Source organism: Microcaecilia unicolor, chromosome 3, assembly GCF_901765095.1.
Source record: "Microcaecilia unicolor chromosome 3, aMicUni1.1, whole genome shotgun sequence".
NCBI classification, from domain to species: domain Eukaryota; kingdom Metazoa; phylum Chordata; class Amphibia; order Gymnophiona; family Siphonopidae; genus Microcaecilia; species Microcaecilia unicolor.
Genome location: NC_044033.1, coordinates 528,650,192 through 528,670,742, shown reverse-complemented (window position 1 = coordinate 528,670,742; position 20,551 = coordinate 528,650,192). Strand labels below are relative to the sequence as shown.

At 44.7% G+C, this 20,551-nt stretch overlaps 1 protein-coding gene across 1 annotated transcript in view; it reads right to left on the bottom strand.

The window, feature by feature from the left end:
• FIG4 (FIG4 phosphoinositide 5-phosphatase) overlaps window positions 1-20,551 on the bottom strand; it is a 416,571-nt gene that overhangs the window by 71,182 nt on the left and 324,838 nt on the right. Inside the window, 1 exon segment of the mRNA XM_030199197.1 lies at window positions 14,648-14,734. Coding sequence (XP_030055057.1) covers window positions 14,648-14,734 — 87 coding nt within the window.

Below are 20,551 nucleotides of genomic sequence, written 5' to 3'. Positions count from 1 at the left end.
TCGCCTTTGCTAGTAGATAGTATCCTAGAAATAAGCAGTGGATTTTTCCCAAGTCCATCTTAATAGTGGCTTATGGACTTTTCTTTTAGGAAGCCATCCAAACCTTTTTAAACCCCATTAAGCTTTTACTACATTCTCTGGCAACAAATTCCAGAGTTTAATTACACGTTGAGTGAAGAAAAAATTTCTCCGATTAGTTTTAAATTTACTACATTGTAGCTTCATCGCATGCCCCCTAGTCCTAGTAATCTTGGAAAGCATGAACAGACACTTCACATCTACCCGTTCACTCATTATTTTATAGACCTCTATCATATCTCCCCTCAGCCACCTTTTCTCCAAGCTGAAGAGCCCTAGCTGCTTTAGCCTTTCCTCATAGGGAAGTCCTCCCATCCCCTTTATCCTCTTTCTCTTTTTAACATGATCTTTGGTCAATGATTAGGATCAAATTACAACACAGCCTAAACAGGGCGTCAAAAGTGCTCAAGTTACTTTAAGTCAAAACTGGTCACCAAAAGATAGGATCCTAAGTGGTGAACAGTCCTCACAAGGACATCAAAAGATGGCAGAGTAATTGCTGCAACATGACAACAGATATTATCACTCACGGTGTTTCAGGAAGTCAACTTGAGTTTCTCCATGTAGTGTAGCTATGAATTCCTGACATTAAGTTTAAGTTGATTCTCAGTGAACCATTAGGCAACCTGATTACAGTTTGAGTGAGTGACACACCCCTGGTTGAGCCAATGGCTTTCTAACATCCTTTCTTTATGTACATGACTGTAAAACATATGAGGGATAGGCTGAGACTGCTGTCCAGTTGTTATCTGTTGGACAGGTCTCACAGACCACTCACAAATCCTATTACACAGCTATAGCAGCAAACAAAACCATTCCATTTGTGGAATGATGGATAGCACAAACCAATCCTTCCTGAAGCTTATTTCATTCTATGTTTATTCTGAGTTCAGTCCTTATGTCTATCTGTACTGTGCTACATATATCGGATCGGAGGTAGTGTCTTACTGTGGATTAAAAACTGGTTAAAAGATAGAAAACAGAGAGTAGGGTTAAATGGTCAGTATTCTCAATGGAGAAGGGTAGTTAGTGGGGTTCCCCAGGGGTCTGTGCTGGGACTGTTGCTTTTTAACATATTTATAAATGACCTAGAGAGGGGAGTAACTAGTGAGGTAATTAAATTTGCTGACGACACAAAGTTATTCAAAGTTGTTAAATCGCAAGAGGATTGTGAAAAATTACAAGAGGACCTTACGAGACTGGGAGACTGGGCGTCTAAATGGCAGATGACGTTTAATGTGAGCAAGTGCAAAGTGATGCATGTGGGAAAGAGGAACCCAAACTATAGCTACGTCATGCAGGGTTCAGTGTTAGGAGTCACGGACCAAGAAATGGATCTAGGTGTCATCGTTGATGATATGTTGAAACCTTCTGCTCAATGTGCTGCTGCGGCTAAGAAAGCAAATAGAATGTTATGTATTATTAGGAAAGGGATGGAAAACAAAAATGAGGATATTATTCTGCCATTGTATCACTCCATGGTGCGACCACACCTCAAGTATTGTGTGCAATTCTGGTCGCCGCACCTCAAAAAAAAAAAAAGGCGCAGAGAAGGGCAACAAAGATGATACAGGGGATGGGACGACTTCCCTATGAGGAAAGGCTGAAGAAGCCGGGTCTCTTCAGCTTGGAGAAAAGGCGGCTGAGGGGAAATATGATAGAGGTCTATAAGATAATGAGTGGAATGGAACGGGTTGATGTGGAGCATCTGTTTACGCTTTCCAAAAATACTAGGATAAGGGGGTATGCGATGAAGCTGCAGTGTAGTAAATTTAGAATGAATCGGAGGAAATCTTTCTTCACTCAACACATAGTTAGACTCTGGAATTCGTTGCCGGAAAACGTGATTAAGGCGGTTGACTTAGCAGAATTTTAAAAAGGGTTGGACGGCTTCCTGGAGGAAAAGGGCATAGAATGTTGAAAGGACGTGGGAAAAATCCACTATTTCTGGGATGGGCGGGACAAATTGTTTGTTCTTTTGGCCACTGTCGGAGACAGGGTGCTGGGCTCGATGGACCCTTGGTCTGTCCCAGCATGGCAATGCTTATGTACTTATGTATTAATTAGTGTACAGAAATGAGTGAAGGCATTTGAAGTAGTGATGTTCGATGATCATTTTCTTTTCTTACAGTCTGAAGAAGTTTTATACAATGGATTAAACTCTGGAATTCATTGCCAGAGAATATAGTAAAAGCAATTAGCTTAGCGGGGTTTAAAAAAGGTTTGGATGACTTCCTAAAGGAAAAGTCCATAGACCATTACTAAAATGCACTTGGGGGAATATCCATTGCTTATTTTTGGGATAAGCAGCATCAAATGTATTGTACTGTTTTGGGATCTTGCCAGGTACTTGTGACCTGGATTGGCCACTGTTAGAATCAGGATGCTGGGCTTGATGGACCTTATGTACTTATGATGGCACATATACATATGAAGCTCAGCAAGCCCTACAGCACAACTGGTGAATTTACCCTGCTTTCTACTGGTTGCAGTAAGACATATGAGTAATAATAAATTATGTGTAGGTGTATAACAATTACCACATTTTTGCTGTCTGATAGAGCTTTGAAACCTTGAGTTGTTGATTAAAGGAAATAGTGGTGAAATTGAATCATTTAAATGCATTTAAAGGCCCTATGCGGAGTGAAAAGTACTTATTTCTTTATGCTGGAATACTTTTACATCAGACTGTGTTACAGTATTTGACAGTATTTTATTTGTGTAGGGTTTCAGTGTAGACAAGGTTGCATTTGGGGACAAAATGAAGAGGTTTTTGCCAGTACATAAAGAAACACAGAACATGAGAAAACCATGGGCTTTGGAGGTTAAGGCAAAAACCTTTGAATGTCAACCCCTATGCCTTGTTGATCGTCGCGGTCACACTTTGGTGAGCGGGAAGCTGGACTTACACTGAAATAGCAGGTCACAAGGGATAATTTGAATGCATACAAAAAATAAACCTGCTGAATGTCCAGCTCAAATGGTGGTTTCAATGATACATGTTCGAGGCATATTTTCAAAGCACTTAGCCTTCCAAAGTTCCACAGAAACCTATGGAACTTTGGAAGTCTAAGTGCTTTGAAAATGAGCCATCATCGGCTTCTTGTGAGACCCACTGGGATCCACTATGGGCGAAGGTTCCAATAAAGCAAGTAGTCGAGCCCTGCCTGTCCTACCTCAAGGACCACCTCACCCTCTCAACTGACCAGGAGCCCTCTCTTTTGGGTGGAGCTCCATCTCATCCCTTTGCTCACTGCCTTGAGCCAAACCTGAGCAGTGGTGGTGCATGAAAAAGGAAAGCACAGCATGCCCTGCTCTCATCTCTTTAGCTGTGCTGCCTCTTTAGTCCCCGGAAACATCCGTCTTCATTGAGATCCTCGGCAAAAGTTACCGAGTTGAAAGGGAATCGCATGCAAATGAGTTGCTTGCAAAAACAGCGAGCAGCTCAGTAGGGGGGAAAGCCAATCAGTAAGCTCAAGGCGGTGTTTGAGTAGTTGGTGTGGAAGGGCAGACTGGATGGGCTACGACCCTTATTTTACAAGCCTTTCCATGTCTAAATAACAGCTTTGACACGTGTAGACTGGTTTATGTATGTAAAGGCCACTTTACATGTGATGAAGCTCACCAACTTTATTTTGCCAGGAGGCATGGTAGAAGTGGGGAGAGGAAATAGTATGGGGAGGCCTAAAATATTGACATGGATTCCCCCATCTGATAAGGGGAATCCAAGGTGAGCAAATAAATTCACATCAGCACTTACACCTGTCTCAGACATTCATATGAGCCTGCTCTAGGGACAGGTGCAAATGTGTCAATGTTTGCCACCCAACCCCCCCACCCCACCACCACCACCACACCTGCTGGTCTCCAATTCCTCTCCCCTCCCCACCAGTGGCATACCTAACTTGGTTACACGCACTATTATAGAATTCGGGGGATCTGCGCTTAATTTCGGGTTCAGCTGGTGTAAATCCTCGCATCTAAAAGGTGGGCCTGGATCCCGGCACTACATGTTATTCGATGAACGATACCCGACTCAAATTTCCGTTTATAGAACAAAGCCCAGAATGTATTTTTTTCAGTGCCCAAATTTGGGTGCCATTTGCTGAATGTAGTCTATGTAACCGAGTTTTCATTAAAATAATGTTCAATTTGTCTGGAATCCAGCATTTTGTACAAAAGTACATAAGTATTGCCATACTGGGAAAGACCAAAGGTCCATCAAGCCCAGCATCCTGTTTCCAACAGTGGCCAATCCAGGTCACAAATACCCGGCAAGATTTCAAAAAAGTACAAAACATTTTCTACTGCTTATCTCAGAAATAGTGGATTTTTCCCAAGTCCATTTAATAACGGTCTATGGACTTTTACTTTAGGAAGCCGTCCAAACCTTTTTTAAACTCCGCTAAGCTAACCACCTTTACCACATTCTCTGGCAACGAATTCCAGAGTTTAATTACACGCTGAATTTTCTCCGATTCGTTTTAAATTTACTACATTGTAGCTTCATCACATGCCCCCTAGTCCTAGTACTTTTGGAAAGCGTAAACAGACGCTTCACATCTACCCGTTCAACTCCACTCATTATTTTATAGACCTCTATCATATCTCCCCTCAGCCGCCTTTTCTCCAAGCTGAAGAGCCCTAGCCGCTTTAGCCTTTCCTCGTAGGGAAGTCGTCCCATCCCATTTATCATTTTCGTCGCCCTTCTCTGCACCTTTTCTAATTCCACTATATCTTTTTTGAGATACGGCGAGCAGAATTGAACACAATATTCGAGGTGCGGTCGCACCATGGAGCGATACAAAGGCATTATAACATCCAGTTCTGACCTCAGTTCTCAGGACATTGAGCTGCAGGTCACATTAGGCTCTGTGAACATCCAGTCTAAATGCTCCTTTAACTCACACAGTCTATTTTGTTCCTAGTACAGCATCTAAAGACCAAAAATAATTGATATGAACATTTAGCGAAACTGTAAAATAATGGGAATTGACTGAACATTAATTGCCTGTGGCTTCAGCTGAATTATTGTTCAAAATCAAATTTATTTAGCCAGCATTCATAACTCACGTTATGAAGAGTAATTTAGCCTCACAGCACATCAGTCATGGTCTTGTGTGAGAAAACCAGGGCTACTTACCTGTAGCAGGTATTTTCTGAGGACAGCAAATCATTCATTCATTCTCACATGTGGGTGACATCATCCACGTTGCCCAGTGTGGAACCCTTAAAAAGCATAATATACCTTATTTTTCGGACTATAAGACGCACTTTTTTCCCCCCAAATTTGGGAGGAAAATGGGGGGTGCGTCTTATAGTCCGAACGTAGAGAAATTCGACTTCCGGGATCCCCAGCCCGTCCTCCCTCCGAGTTCCGAGATCGCCCGTCCTCCCTCAGAGATCCCCTTCCCTCCCGCCCGCCCTCCCGAGCTCCGAGATCCCCTTCCCTCCCTCTGAGTTCTAAGTAATTTTACCTAGTCGGGGCAGCAGCAGAAGCGAAAACCATGCAGCCTCGGCGTGTCACTCCTCCCTGTTCTGTTTTTCTCAGCTCTGGTCCCGCCCACTGAGGGTGGGACCAGAGCTGAGAAAAACAGAACAGGGAGGAGTGACGCGCCAAGGCTGCATGGTTTTCGCTTCTGCTGCTGCCCCCCCCCCCCCCCCCCGACTAGGTAAAATTACTTAGAACTCATAGGGAGGGAAGGGTATCTCAGAACTCGGGAGGGCGGGCGGGAAGGAAGGGGATCCCGGAACTCGGGAGGGAGACGGACGGACCCTGGAAACGGGAGACATTCGGACAAGATGCACCGGAGCACCTAGGTTGTAGAGGAGGAAAAAGGTGCGTCTTATAGTCCTAATTTTTTTCCTATTTCCCTTCTCTAAAACCTAGGTGCGTCTTATGGTCCGGTGCGTCTTATAGTCCGAAAAATACGGTAGCTTTTAAGACAAGCAACAGCGTCCCCACTGCACATACGCGAGTACCTTACCACCCGACGTGACAGTGTGGGACCAGCAGAACAACAGTATAGGTACTAGGCTAGGAGACAAATCCAAGGGGAGGTGGGAGGTTATGTGAGAATGAATGGCCTGCTGTCTTCGGAGAATACTTGCTACAGGTAAGTATCCCTGCTTTCTCTGCGGCCATATTCTCACACGTGGGAATCCCTAGCTACAACAGGACCCTGCAATGGTGAAGTCAAGAAATATAAAAAAACATAATCTGAAACTAAATACATACTGTGTGAGACAGCAGCTTGAAACAGATCAAAACAGGCCTAAGGGAGTGGAGCTGGATTCTAGACCCCAAACAAATTCTGCAGAACTGCCTGTCCAAACCAACCCAAATGAAGAAAATGGAAAGCAGCATGGACACTGTCTAGCAAGATGCAAAGCACTGATAGAGAAGGCTAAAAGAAAATAAGAGAAACTTGCTGCAGAGGCTAAAACTCACAGTAACAACTTTTTCAGGTACATCAGAAGCAGAAAGCCAATGAGGGAATCTGTGGGATCGTTAGATCACGAAGGAGCAAAAGGGCCACTCAGGGAGAACAAGGCCATAGCGGAGAAACTAAATGAATTATTTGCTTTGGTCTTTACAGGAGAAGATTAAGAGATCTATCTGTACTAGAAATGGTTTTCATGATATGGAGGGCCTGCAAGAAACCTCAGTGAACCTGAAAGAAGTTCTGAGCCAAAATGACAAATTAAAGCGTAGTAAATCACCTGGACCAGATGGCATGCATCCAAGGGTACTGAAAGAACTCAAACATGAAATTGCTGACCTACTGTTAGTAATCTGTAACCTGTCGTTAAAGTCGTCCGTAGCACCTGAAGATTGGAGGGGTGGCCAATGTGACTGATTTTTAATTGTACATTAATACACAGGCTGATTGCCAACAACTCCATAACTAAGAAATACCGTAGAACCCCCCAAAGTTCCCCTCTCTCCTACCTCCCCACCCCACCCCCACCCTTATGGAGACCATAGCATTTCAAACAAATAAAAGCAATCATTGGAGTCCTCGTCATTTGCGTGACCCATCCGATCTTTGTTAAATGCAGTCAGTTTAGACATTAAATAAAGATGATCAGTCTTAGTCATTAAAAACTCCTGTCCTGGAACCTGCACTTTCTTCCAAGTCAATGCTAAACAAAGATGGACCGCGGTCACAATGGCAGCCTTCAGCTGATGTAACTCCGAAGAAAAGGAGTATGGATTAGCATTAAGTAAAAATCCAAGGACTGTAGGGGGGGGGGGGGCATGGAACCGCCAGAATGTCCTGAAGTAGTTGCAATACCATGGCCCAAAAGACATCAGCCTTAGGACAGGTCCACCAGATGTCAGCAAAGGTGCCCTCCTCCACACAACCATGTCAGGACAGTCCAAAGCCTGATCCAAAGATCTTATGACGGCAGGAAGGGGTGTAGTACCATTGGAACAACATTTTGCATCCATGTTCAATATAGCTGGACACGATTGAGACCCTTACAAAGTTGGGTACAGATAAGTTACCAATGTGCTCCGTCCAAAGATGCATTCAGGATGATATTCCACCTGTGTTCATAGAACTCATCTCATGGCCTACTGTACAGCAGGGCTTTGTAGAGGCGGGAAATCTGCCCCCCCCCCCCCCATTCAAAACACCTTCAAAAGAGCTTGGACTACAATTCTAAATTGCTCAGCCTCAGAAAGTGCTGACGACGGATGCATCCTGCCTGGGGTGGGGAGCTCACGTGGAGGGTCTTCACACCCAAGGTGCCTGGTCAGCTCAGAAATCAGATCATCACATCAACCTCCTGGAGCCATGAGCAATCTGGAACGTTCTAAAGGCTTTCAGGGATTGTCTGTTCAACCAAATTGTGCTCATTCAATCAGGTTGCAATGTATTACACCAACAAGCAGGGGGGTACCCTCTGTGTCAGGAGGCCTTTCAGATGTGGCACTGGGCTGTCCAGGACAGGAGTACCTGGCAGGCAAATCCAACGCCCTGGTTGACAAACTGAGCACAATCATGCAACCGCATGACTAGTCACTCAGTATGAGTGTTACCCATGAGATCTCAGCGTGGGGCACTCCTTCAATAGATCTCTTTACCACTCTGCTGAACTACAAAATCTCTCAGTACTGTTCTAGGATCAGGGCACATGACAGACTAGCGCCAGACAACTTCCTCCTTCATTGGGGGAACGGTCTTCTGTTTCAAAAATGTCAATCACAACAAGGAATAGAGAGTCCTGCTCACCTGCACTTTGAAGTTTAAGTTAAGTAACTCTTTCACTTCTTTTTGTGGATCCATCAACAGTCAGTTCTGTTTAGCATTTTGAACCAAAGAATTAAGGGGTTTTTTTATGCCAATGAAGAGAAATAACCCATTGATTTTCCTCAATCTTTGTTTTTGAAAACATTGATTTGGGTTGGAGGCTGGGTTGGGTTCTGAGGCTTTTTCCTATTAAAGCTCTATTGCACTTCACAGGACCATAGGTTTGTAAATCTGTTTCAAAAATGGCCATGTCCGCTACTGGATTTTTAGATGTTTCCAGCAAAACGTCCATAGCCAGATTTAGACGTCATATCAAAAATGCCCTTCTCGATTATATAAGAGCCTAAATAAATAATCTACTTTTTGGGGACCTGCTAGGTACATGTGACATGAACTAGCCGCTGTCAGCATGGTTTATCTTATGAACAAGAAGGGAACACAGAAAATGGTTCTGTTGAAATGCATCTGTAGAACCTACAAGCAGCCCATGCCAGTGACTTCTGGGTTTGACAATACATTGACATTTTCTGCTCAGTGTTCATCAGTGGCCAAAAAAGCAAACAGGATGTTAGCAATTATTTGGAAAGGTACAGAGAATAAAGAAAAGAATCTCGTAATGCCTTTGTCACTCCATTGTGAGACTGCAATTGAGTACTGTGTAAAATTCTGGCCATCACATCTGAAAAAAATTTAGTAGAACTGAAAAAGGTACAGAGAAGGGCAACCAAAACGATTAAGGGGATGGAACGACACTCTTATGAGGAAAGGCTAAAGAGGTTAGGGCTCTTCGGCTTGGAGAAGAGATGGCTAAGGGGAAATATGAAAGAGGTCTATAAAATACCGAGTGAAGTGGAATGGGTAAACATGAATCGATGTTCACTCTTTAAAAAAGAACACGGGACACTCCTTGAAGTTACATAGTAGCACATGTAAAACAAATAGGCAGCATTGTTTTCACTCATAGCATAGTTAAGCTCTGGAACTCGTTGCCAGAGGATGAGGTAAAAGACGTTAGCGTAGCTGTGCTTAACAAGAAGGGTTTATTTGTTGCATTTGTATCCCACATTTTCCCACCCATTTGCAGGCTCAATGTGGCTTACAATGCTCCGTTATGGCATTCGCCATTCCAGAGTAGAAGTTACAATAGTTGTTACATAGAGAGAAGGTTGACTTGATAAGATTAAGCATACAGGTATAAAAAGAAATCAATCAAAATGGAGGTCGAGTGGTAAGGTGTTGTGGTAACAGTTATTAGACTTTGTCGCATGCTTTGTTGAAGAGATATGTCTTCAGAGATTTGCGAAAGTTCGTTAGTTCGTAGACTGTTTTTAAGTTACGTGGTAGTGCATTCCACATCTGTGTGCCCATGTATGAAAAGCTGGACGCGTGTATTAGTCTGTATTTCTGTTTTTTACAGATTGGGAAGTGTAGGTTAAGGAATGTGCAGGCTGACCATATAGCATTCCTGGGTGGTAAGTCAACAAGGTCTAGCATGTAGGTTGGTGCATCTCCATGAATGATTTTATGGACTAATGTGCAGATCTTGACCATGATGCGTTCCTTAAGTGGCAACCAATGTAGCTTTTCTCTAAGGGGTTTTGCACTAATGGCGAAGAGAACCATATTGCAGTTATGGTTGACGGAGGACCGTCCCACAGTCCCACACTGGAGATCAGCGATGATCCAGGCATGCGCCTTGGAAAAGAAGGGCATAGCGGACTTGGCCTCCAGAAAAGGAGTGCAATTTTGTAACACCTGGGCCCCTTTTTGGGACTCCCTCACTCCAGTAGCAAGAAGTAAAATATTGAATTGTTGACTCATGCTTGATAGAGAAGGGTTGGGTAAGGGAAGGGAGAGGCGGGGGGAGGGAAGGGGAATAGGGTAGGAGGGAATAAAAGGAAAAGGCAAGACGAACAATGTGTTCTATAAGATATGTAACTTGAATCAAAATTGTAAGTTGTTGATGTTTGGATTGCAATAAACACGATTTATTTAAAAAAAAAAGGGGGTTTTGCACTTTCGTATTTTGTTTTTCCAAATACGAGTCTGGACAAATTCCTGGAGGTAAAGTCCATTAAGTGTTCTTAAGGTAGATCTGGCTAAAGCCACTGATGCAGGCTGTTTATCATAATCACATACAATAATTTTAGCTCAATAACATGCAAAAAGTGTTTGCCCAAGAAGTAATTGCTACATTCAGCTCAGCAGATGTAAGATTTGCTATAAAACCAACGTAGCAAACAGCCTGTTAACACATTTACTGCCTTGTTAGCTTCCCTGAAGTAAATCACAGTACAAGAAAAGCAGAAAAGGTAAAGATGCTGCCTTTATTCTGCCAGTGAATGAGCTTTCCCTGGGTACAGTATAGGTGTCAGTGGTACCTGAATTTGAAACAGAGTAATTTGATGTGATTGAAGAACTGTTCTGGATGGTTGTTTGTGTCTTTACTTTTTTGGATTGGTGTTCTTTTCTGTTTTCTGAACTAGATGGAGGGGCAGACTGCGCATTTGGGCAACCGGGCAGTGCCCATGGGCCCAGAGGCTCTGTCCGGATGCTTGGCGTGCCGCTGGTGATCTAGTGGCCTCACAGCAGAGGACAATATGTTCTTTCTTGCTTGGCCCGCTGGGATGCCGCTATTCCCCCCCAGCTTGCACCACCATATTTTAAAAATGGCAGCTGAGACTCCCTGCGGAAGTCTCGCGAGATTGTCAAGACCTGCAATACTACCGTAGGAAGTCTCGGTCACCATTTTGAAAACACGGCACCAGCAGGTGGGGGAATAGCGGAAGCGCAGCAGGCAGGAAAGAACATGCCCCCCTCCCTGCAGAAGCCACCAGACTACCAGGACACCTCGGGTAGGACCGGGGCAAAGGGGGCAACGGCTGCAGCGGCCTAGGGGGTGTCGGGCAGCGGCTGGGCAGGAGGCCCAGGCCACCCTCAGTCCGCCCCTGTCTAGACTGTAAACCACTCTGGCCATTTCTGAACAGTGGTATACGAAATGCTGAAAACCATAAACTAAACTACCTAGTTACTAAAGTAATTAATTATAACTTTTATAATTTATAAGTAATAAATTATAAAGAAACTTCAAACCGGCCAAAACACAGCAGCCAGACTAATATTTGGAAAAACGCGTTTTGACAGCGCCAAACCACTACGAGAAAAACTGCATTGGCTACCAATCAAAGAACGCATCAGTTTCAAAATCTGCACGACTGTTCACAAAATAATTTACGGCGAGGCACCGGGATACATGACAGACCTCATCGACCTGCCAGCCAGAAACACCACAAAATCTACACAATCATACCTAAACCTCCACTACCTAAGCAACAAAGGACTCAAATACAAATCCATCTACGTAACCAGCTTGCCCTATTTAAGCACACAACTGTGGAACGCACTGCCAAAAGCAGTAAAAACTACGCTCGACCACCTAGACTTCCGGAAAGCACTAAAGACAGACCTGTTCAGAAGAGCATACTCCACCGTCATAACATAAAATACCTGGACACCCACGTCATAATGAAACTACTATTTAGCATTTCTATAGCGCTACAAGGCGTACGCAGCGCTGCACAAACATAGAAGATAGACAAAAAATAAATAAAGTAAGCAAATCAAATCAATTAATGTGAATGGGAAGGAAGAGAGGAGGGTAGGTGGAGGCGAGTGGTTACGAGTCAAAAGCAATGTTAAAGAGGTGGGCTTTCAGTCTAGATTTAAAGGTGGCCAAGGATGGGGCAAGACGTAGGGGCTCAGGAAGTTTATTCCAGGCGTAGGGTGCAGCGAGACAGAAGGCGCGAAGTCTGGAGTGGAGGGCACGGGAAGGGGTGTAGGGAAGGACGAGTGTGGAGAGATACTGGGGAGCAGCAGAGTGAGTACATTTATAGGTTAGTAGAAGAAGTTTGAACAGGATGCGAAAACGGATAGGGAGCCAGTGTTAACGGCTAACAAGGCAGATTATTATGCCACAGTTATCACATAAACCAAAGACCTTAATGAACATTACCTGACTCTTCTTCCCCTCTCCCTCTCTAAGACCCCCCCCCCCCCCCAATCCAACCTACCATACATGAACTTCATCCCACCACAATATCACTTTGTATTATTCACACCATGTATTTGTTCATACCGGAATCGGCTATCGCCGTTAACGGTACTATGTAAGCCACATTGAGCCTGCAAATAGGTGGGAAAATGTGGGATACAAATGTAACAAATAAATAAATAAAATCTTATTACATCTACAAATTTATATAATGCTACTGAACATAGACAGTGCTGTACAGATCCACTTAAGATACAGTCACTCTTTTCTACTACTACTTAACATTTCTAGAGCTTACGCAGCGCTGTACAATTTAACAAAGAGAGACAGTCCCTGCTCAAAGAGCTTACAATCTAATAGATAAGAGTGAGACAAATATAGGACAATCAAGCCATTGTGACATCACTGATGAGGTTGGCTCTTAGGCATTGGTGGAATGAGGCATTATGACATCACAATCTCAGCTCTGGTTAAATCACTGCTATATGTAATACTACTACTACTACTTAACATTTCTAGAGCGCTACTAGGGTTACGCAGCGCTGTACAGTTTAACAAAGAGAGACAGTCCCTGCTCAAAGAGCTTACAATCTAATAGATAAGAGTGAGACAAATATAGGACAATCAAGCCATTGTGACATCACTGATGAGGTTGGCTCTTAGGCATTGGTGGAATGAGGCATTATGACATCACAATCTCAGCTCTGGTTAAATCACTGCTATATGTAATACTACTACTACTTAACATTTCTAGAGCGCTACTAGGGTTACGCAGCGCTGTACAGTTTAACAAAGAGAGACAGTCCCTGCTCAAAGAGCTTACAATCTAATAGATAAGAGTGAGACAAATATAGGACAATCAAGCCATTGTGACATCACTGATGAGGTTGGCTCTTAGGCATTGGTGGAATGAGGCATTATGACATCACAATCTCAGCTCTGGTTAAATCACTGCTATATGTAATACTACTACTACTACTTAACATTTCTAGAGCGCTACTAGGGTTACGCAGCGCTGTACAGTTTAACAAAGAGAGACAGTCCCTGCTCAAAGAGCTTACAATCTAATAGATAAGAGTGAGACAAATATAGGACAATCAAGCCATTGTGACATCACTGATGAGGTTGGCTCTTAGGCATTGGTGGAATGAGGCATTATGACATCACAATCTCAGCTCTGGATACCAGAGACTGAAACTCTTCACACTAAGGGGGGAAGTGGGCCAAGTATAGGACAGTCGAGCCATTGTGACATCACTGATGAGGTTGGCTCTTAGGCATTGGTGGAATGAGGCATTATGACATCACAATCTCAGCTCTGGTTAAATCACTGCTATATGTAATACTACTACTACTACTTAACATTTCTAGAGCGCTACTAGGGTTACGCAGCGCTGTACAATTTAACAAAGAGAGACAGTCCCTGCTCAAAGAGCTTACAATCTAATAGACAAGTGAACGGTCGGTCCGATAGGGGCAGTCAAATTGGGGCAGTCTGGATTCACTGAACGGTAAGGGTTAGGTGCCGAACGCAGCATTGAAGAGGTGGGCTTTAAGCAAAGACTTGAAGACGGGCAGGGAGGGGGCACGGCGTATGGGCTCAGGGAGTTTGTTCCAAGCATAGGGTGAGGCGAGGCAGAATGAGCGGAGCCTGGAGTTGGCGGTGGTGGAGAAGGGTACTGAGAGGAGGGATTTATCCTGTGAACGGAGGTTACGGGCGGGAACGTAAGGGGAGATGAGGGTAGAGAGGTAGTGAGGGGCAGCAGACTGAGTGCAGCAGATTGAGTGCAGCGTTTTCTACAAACGCACCCAAAAAATCCAACAATCTATCACCAAAGAATTTCGGTAGCCGTTTCCCTATACTCTTTATACCGTTTAAAGCAGTGAAATGGGTGAAGTTGTCCACGACTGCTTTAGCCTTCCACTCATTTTTCTGAGGTGACTTATCCGAACCCAGAGATGAAAAATTGAACACACAGCTAAGGAAGAAACTTCACCACCAATCAACAAACAGGAATTAGATGGAGACTAAGGGGGTCCCTTCACTAAGCAGAAGTAGCGTTTTTAGCCCACGGTAGAAATCAGCTGGCGGTAAAAGCCGAGACACCCCCCCCCCCGAGGCAGCTTCTGTCTGATTCCGGACGCTTTAAAGTGGCAAAATATTTTACAAGCTTTCCAATAGCGATAAATAAGCTACGAAAAACATGCGGCAGAGAAAATCACAAGAGTTTAATGAACTGGAAACGCTGATACTTACAGGTTTATAACTCCATCAAAGTGCTTCAGACCAAGCGGCTGACTGCTCTTCTCTTCTTTATGTTGACTTTGACCCAGCTGAACAAACCTAATAATAGGAATGGATAAAACCAGAGGCAGTGAAATAAAGAGTGAAAGCTTTAGCAGTTTAAATAAATGTCAAGTCCCTTTTCTAGGCAAGAAAAACAAAACAACAATGTCTGAAGTAAGTTTAGCAAACGTTCTCAGAACCTTCTTTTACACAGAGGGTAATTTTAAAACAGGACGCAGAGGTGAAAAATCCCAAGAGCTGTCTATTTCATAAAGGCCTCTCTGGTGTAATTTTAAATCATTTTAAGGGACATACTATTTATTTAGATTTTGCTCCACCTTTTTCAGTAGTAGCTCAAGGTGAGTTACATTCAGGTATTCTGGATATTTCTCTGTCCCAGGAGGGCTCACGATCTAAGTTTGTACCTGAAGCAATGGAGGGTTAAGTGACTTGCCCAAGATCACAAAGAGCAGCAGTGGGATTTGAACTGGCCACCTCTGGATTGCAAGACTGGTGCTCTAACCACTAGGCCACTCCTCCACTCCAAAGAATCTTGTTACTCTTTGGGGTTCTACATGGAATGTTGCTACACTTTGAAATTCTGAATTGGAATGTTGTTATTCTTTAGAATTCTAGAATCTTTATTTATTTATTTGGATTTTGCTCCCACCTTTTTCAGTAGCAGCTCAAGGTGAGTTACATTCAGGTATTCTGGATATTTCTCTGTCCCAGGAGGGCTCACAATCTAAGTTTGTACCTGAGGCAATGGAGGGTTAAGTGACTTAGATCACAAGGAGCAGCAGTGGGATTTGAACCAGCCACCTCTGGATTGCAAGACCGGTGCTCTAACCACTAGGCCACTCCTCCACTAGGGCAGGACACTGCAAACGACCAAATTTCAAGTGATTTTTTTCTATATGAAGAATTGTAATTAGAGGATCACTTAGGGTCCCTTTTACTAAGGTGCGCTGAAAAATGGGCCGTGGTAGTGTAGGCGCGCGTTATGGACGCACACAGATCCATTTTTCAGCGCACCTGTAAAAAAAGGCCTTTTTAGAATTTTTGCTGAAAATCAAAATTGGTGCATGTCCATTTTGGGTCTGAGACCCTTACTGCCAGCCATTGACTTAGCTGGTAAGGTCTCTCGTGTTAACCGTGTGGTGATCGCCTACGCGCGTCAAGTCAGAGTTACCGCCCAAATATATTTTCTGATGCGCATAAAAAATTAAAGCACCGCACGGGCCACGTGGTAGCCGGGCGGTAACTTCGAATTGATGCGCGTTGGGTGCGCATAGGCGCCTTCGCAGCTTAGTAAAAGGGCCCCTCTTAGTGTCATTACTCATACACACTAAAAGTGCGTCACGGCAGTAAATAATGAGCTTTTAAACTACTATTGCTTAAGTTAGTGACCTGTGTTCACACATCCTTGTAATCCTATTTCTAAACATTTTACTATTTTAACATGAATGGTACAGTGTCCAAACCTCAAACTCTGTCCATAAAGCAAACATTCAAGCTTAATAATGTGCCCAAAACGAAAGCATCCACTATATCCAAACAGGGCTGCCGAGAGGGGGGTCCGAGGGGCACAAAATTCCCCGGGCCCGAGCCTCCAAGGGGGGCCCGGTGCCGGGGTCAGGTCACCGGCGCTGCAGTCCCCAGTCTCACCTGCCTGCCTCCTCGGCTCTGGGCCACCTGCATTCAAAGCGGCAGTCACAGATCACCTCCCTTCGGGCCTTCCCGCCCTGTGTCCCGCTCTCATCTGATGTAAGTTCCAGTTTCCGTGAGGGCGGGACACAGGGCGGGAAGGCCCGAAGGGAGGTGATCTGTGACTGCCGCTTTGAATGCTGGGGACCCGGAGCCGTGGAGGCAGGCAGGTGAGACCGGGGAATGCAGCGGTGGGGGGGGGGGGGGGGGGGCAGAAGTGGGGTGGCCTTGCCCCGGGCCCTGCCTAATCTCTCGGCGGCCCTGTATCCAAAACCTCTTAAAAAATAGCAGACTGAGCAGACTGCAGCTCTACAAGGTGCCCCGTTTCGTTTCACTTCTTCAGGAGCCTTAATTGTGCCAAAATGAAAGTACCATTCACTCTTTCATGCATATTCAGTGTGAAAACCTGGCTGATAAAGGGGGTAAGTCCAGGACCAACATGGGAAACACTGTGCTGCTGATGTGAGGAGATAAATGCTGCATGGCTTTAATCCAGGCAGTGGGGTTGTCCACAGTGGACATGCACCAGAGAGCTCTGCATGCATTGCCTCCATTGTATGCAAATCTATCTCATTGTATCCTGAAAACCTGACTGGCTGCATGTGCCAGAAAGACTGGGCTGAGAACCCCTGCTTTAGGTAAAGTGCTTTGCTGAAAGTCTTCACATCACATTCTGCTGTCTAAAAAGTACAATTGAAAATGAATTGAAGCAGGACCTAGTTCTGCCAATCTACACAACAAACCCTACGCTTTCAGAGTGAAAGAAAAATGATGGAAATATTCAGAGACAAATTAAGACAGCTCTTGCCTGTAACTGTCTGCCATTCAATCCTTTCCAGAATGGAACAGGTTTTCCTCCAAGTTCCTGCCTGTTCTTTGCACCATGCATCTTTCCCATCGTATTCACAAGCTGCAAATCATCCCCATATCACGATACTGCCTTCTCCGTGCTTTTCTGTAGACATGGTGCAAACAGGGTAATGTGCTGCCTTTGTTTTAGGGGTCCTATTATTAAGCTGCGCTGAAAAATGGCCTGCGGTAGCGTAGGTACATGTTTTGGACATGTGCAGATCCATTTTTCAGTGCGCCTGCAAAATAAAAAATGCCTTTTAAAACGCTTGGCCGAAAATGGCAAAATCAAAATTGGCGCGCGTCTGCTTTGGGTCTGACGCCTTACTGCCAGCCATTGACCTAGCAGTAAAGTCTCACGCAGTAACCGGGCGGTAATGACCTACAAGCATCAAATGCCAGTTGGCACGCGTCCAATACATGCGTCCGAAAATTATTTTTCGGACACACGTATCAGACGCGTACCAAAAATGAAATTACCGCAAGGGCTAAGCGGTACCTGTGTTTTCGCACGCGTGGGGCATGCGTAGACACTTACACGGCTTAGTAAAAGGACCCCTAAGTCACACATATTGTTTCGCACTGGGCCATAAAGTTCCACATGCATGCGACGACCCCTCAATATTTCTCTGCAAACACTGTCCCCTCGTTCTATAACTTGATGCCAAAAACAGACGTAGTTTATGGAACATACTAGCACTTTTGAGTGTCACAACCTGCACTTCAGGGCAGGGGCGTAGCCAGACCTCGGCGGGAGGGGGGGCCAGAGCCCGAGGTGGGGGGCACTGTTTAGCTGCCGCCCCCCCGCCACCTTGGCCCCCCCCCGCCGCCGCCCGCCCCCTGCCCCGCCGCCGCATCAGTTACCTTGTTTGCTGGCGGGGGTCCCCAATCTCCGCCAGCCGAAGAGTCTTCTTCAGCGCCGGCCGACTCCGGTGCCTTCGTTGTGTGATCATCTGTTTCTGACGCCTTACGTCCTGCACGGGGCTACATGCACAGGTGGGGGGGGGGGGGGGTCAAATGTAGAGGAGCCAGGGTGTAATCTGTGGGAGCCCATGCCCCTGTGGCCTCACGTAGCTACGTCCCTGCTTCAGGGTAATTCAAAACGCTATGGACGCCACAATTTATGGTGATTAGCTCTGGTGCCAACCGTATGCATAATTTGAAATTGCATTTCTCTCCAAACTACACTCTCCTCAACCTTCTGCACCCCAAACATACTCACACAAAATGCATCCAAACCATTCGCCACCCACTTCTTGATTCCACTCTTTCAACTGTGTTCTCAAGGGCTGCTCCCTAGTTATCCCTAATCAGGCTTTTATATAGCCAAACAATGGCCCCCAATTGGAGGCACCTTTTCAATACTACATTCTCCAAAGGCCAGTGTTTCCCCTTTCATTTGCTGGGCTGCATAATGCCAAGGCACAAAGAGTTAAAAATGTCCTTATGTCCCAGACTAAACACCCTTTGCAGGGAGGCAAACCTGCCCCAATCTATTAAGCCCCCCTTTGATCTCTTTCCTGAAATACAGAGGGTCCCATCCCTGGGGAGAAATCTCTAATACTACAAATTGATAAATAGGAAAAAAAACCCTGTGAGTGATTCAGCCTTTTAAACAACCATAACCAGGCCCAGAGCAAGGACCAAACAAAATACTTCCAGGCTCATTTTCAAAAGAGATAGACGTCCAAAAAGTGACCTAAGTCAACATTTGGATGTTTATCTCACAGAATCAGTATTATGAAAACCTCTCTTTGGACGTCTTTCTCTGAAGTCCGTCAGAAGGATGTCCAAATGTCAAGGGGGCATGTTCAAGGCAGAACTTGAGCGTTCTTAAGACATGGACGCCTTTCAGCATGGACATTTTGAGCTAGACCTGTTTTTATAACAAATACCTACAGTGGGAATTGAACCCACTTCCTCAGGATCAACGTCTGCTGCAATAACCACTAGGCTACTCCTCTACTCCACACAAGAGGTGCCCCAAATGACCAGATGACTACTGCAGTGACTTGGGGATCACCTTCCCTTACTCCCCCAAATCACAAAACATTTTTCCAAACAGCACTTTCAAAAGGAAAACAGAGAGGGTTTTTTTTTTGTAGAAAATGACCATTCCTGTTCTGATTCTGGACATTTTACAAAAGAAGTTCAAATTTAGACTTAGATGTCAAATCCAAAAATGCCCCTTGTGCATTTGACTTGCCCAAAGGCACAAGGAGCAGCAGTGGGAATTGAACCTATGTTTCCAGGATCAAAGCCCGCTGCACTAACCATTAAACCCCTCCTCCTCTGTTTTGGACATCTTGCATTTGGGCGTCTTGGCATTCGAAAATGCCCGAAAATCAAAGACGTCCAAAGGACATCCATGGTATTTTCGAAAACAAAGATGGACATCCATCTTTTTTCGAAAATGACCTTTTGCCGACTCGGAATTTGGACGTTTTACTAAGACGTCCAAATTCCAACTTAGACATTTCTTTCGAAAACGCCCCTCTCTGCCTCCCATTTACAAATGGACACGGAAACATGCTAAGCAATTTAAATGGAAAAGAAAATGGCTGGACTAGTTGTTATTCCAAGGGGACATCTACAAATGCTGAGAAGATCCCAAGCCAAGCCAAACCTACTACTACTACTTACTACTTATCAATTCTAAAGCGCTACTAGACATACGCAGTGCTGTACACTTGAACATGAAGAGACAGTCCCTGCTCGACAGAGCTTACAATCTAATTAGGACAGAGAAACAGGACAAATAAGGGATAAGGACAAAGAGTAGCAAGATTCCGGAATCCCAAAGAGTGGCAAGATTCCAGAACCCAAATAATAGCAGGATTCCGGAATCCCAAAGACTACTACTACTACTTATCATTTCTGTAGCCCTACTAGACGTACGCAGCGCTGTACACTTGAACATGAAGAGACAGTCCCTGCTCGACAGAGCTTACAATCTAATTAGGACACACAAACAGGACAAACAAGAGATAAGGGAATATTAAAGTGAGGATGATAAAATAAGGGTTCTGAACAAGTGAATAAGGGTTAGGAGTTAAAAGCAACATCAAAAAGGTGGGCTTTTAGCTTAGATTTGAAGACGGCCAGAGATGGAGCTTGACGTACCGGCTCAGGAAGTCTATTCCAGGCATATGGTGCAGCAAGATAAAATGAACGGAGTCTGGAGTTAGCAGTGGAGAAGAAGGGTGCAGATAAGAGAGATTTACCCAGTGAACGGAGTTCTCGGGGAGGAATGTAGGGAGAGATGAGAGTGGAGAGGTACTGAGGAGCTGCAGAGTGAATGCACTTATAGGTCAATAA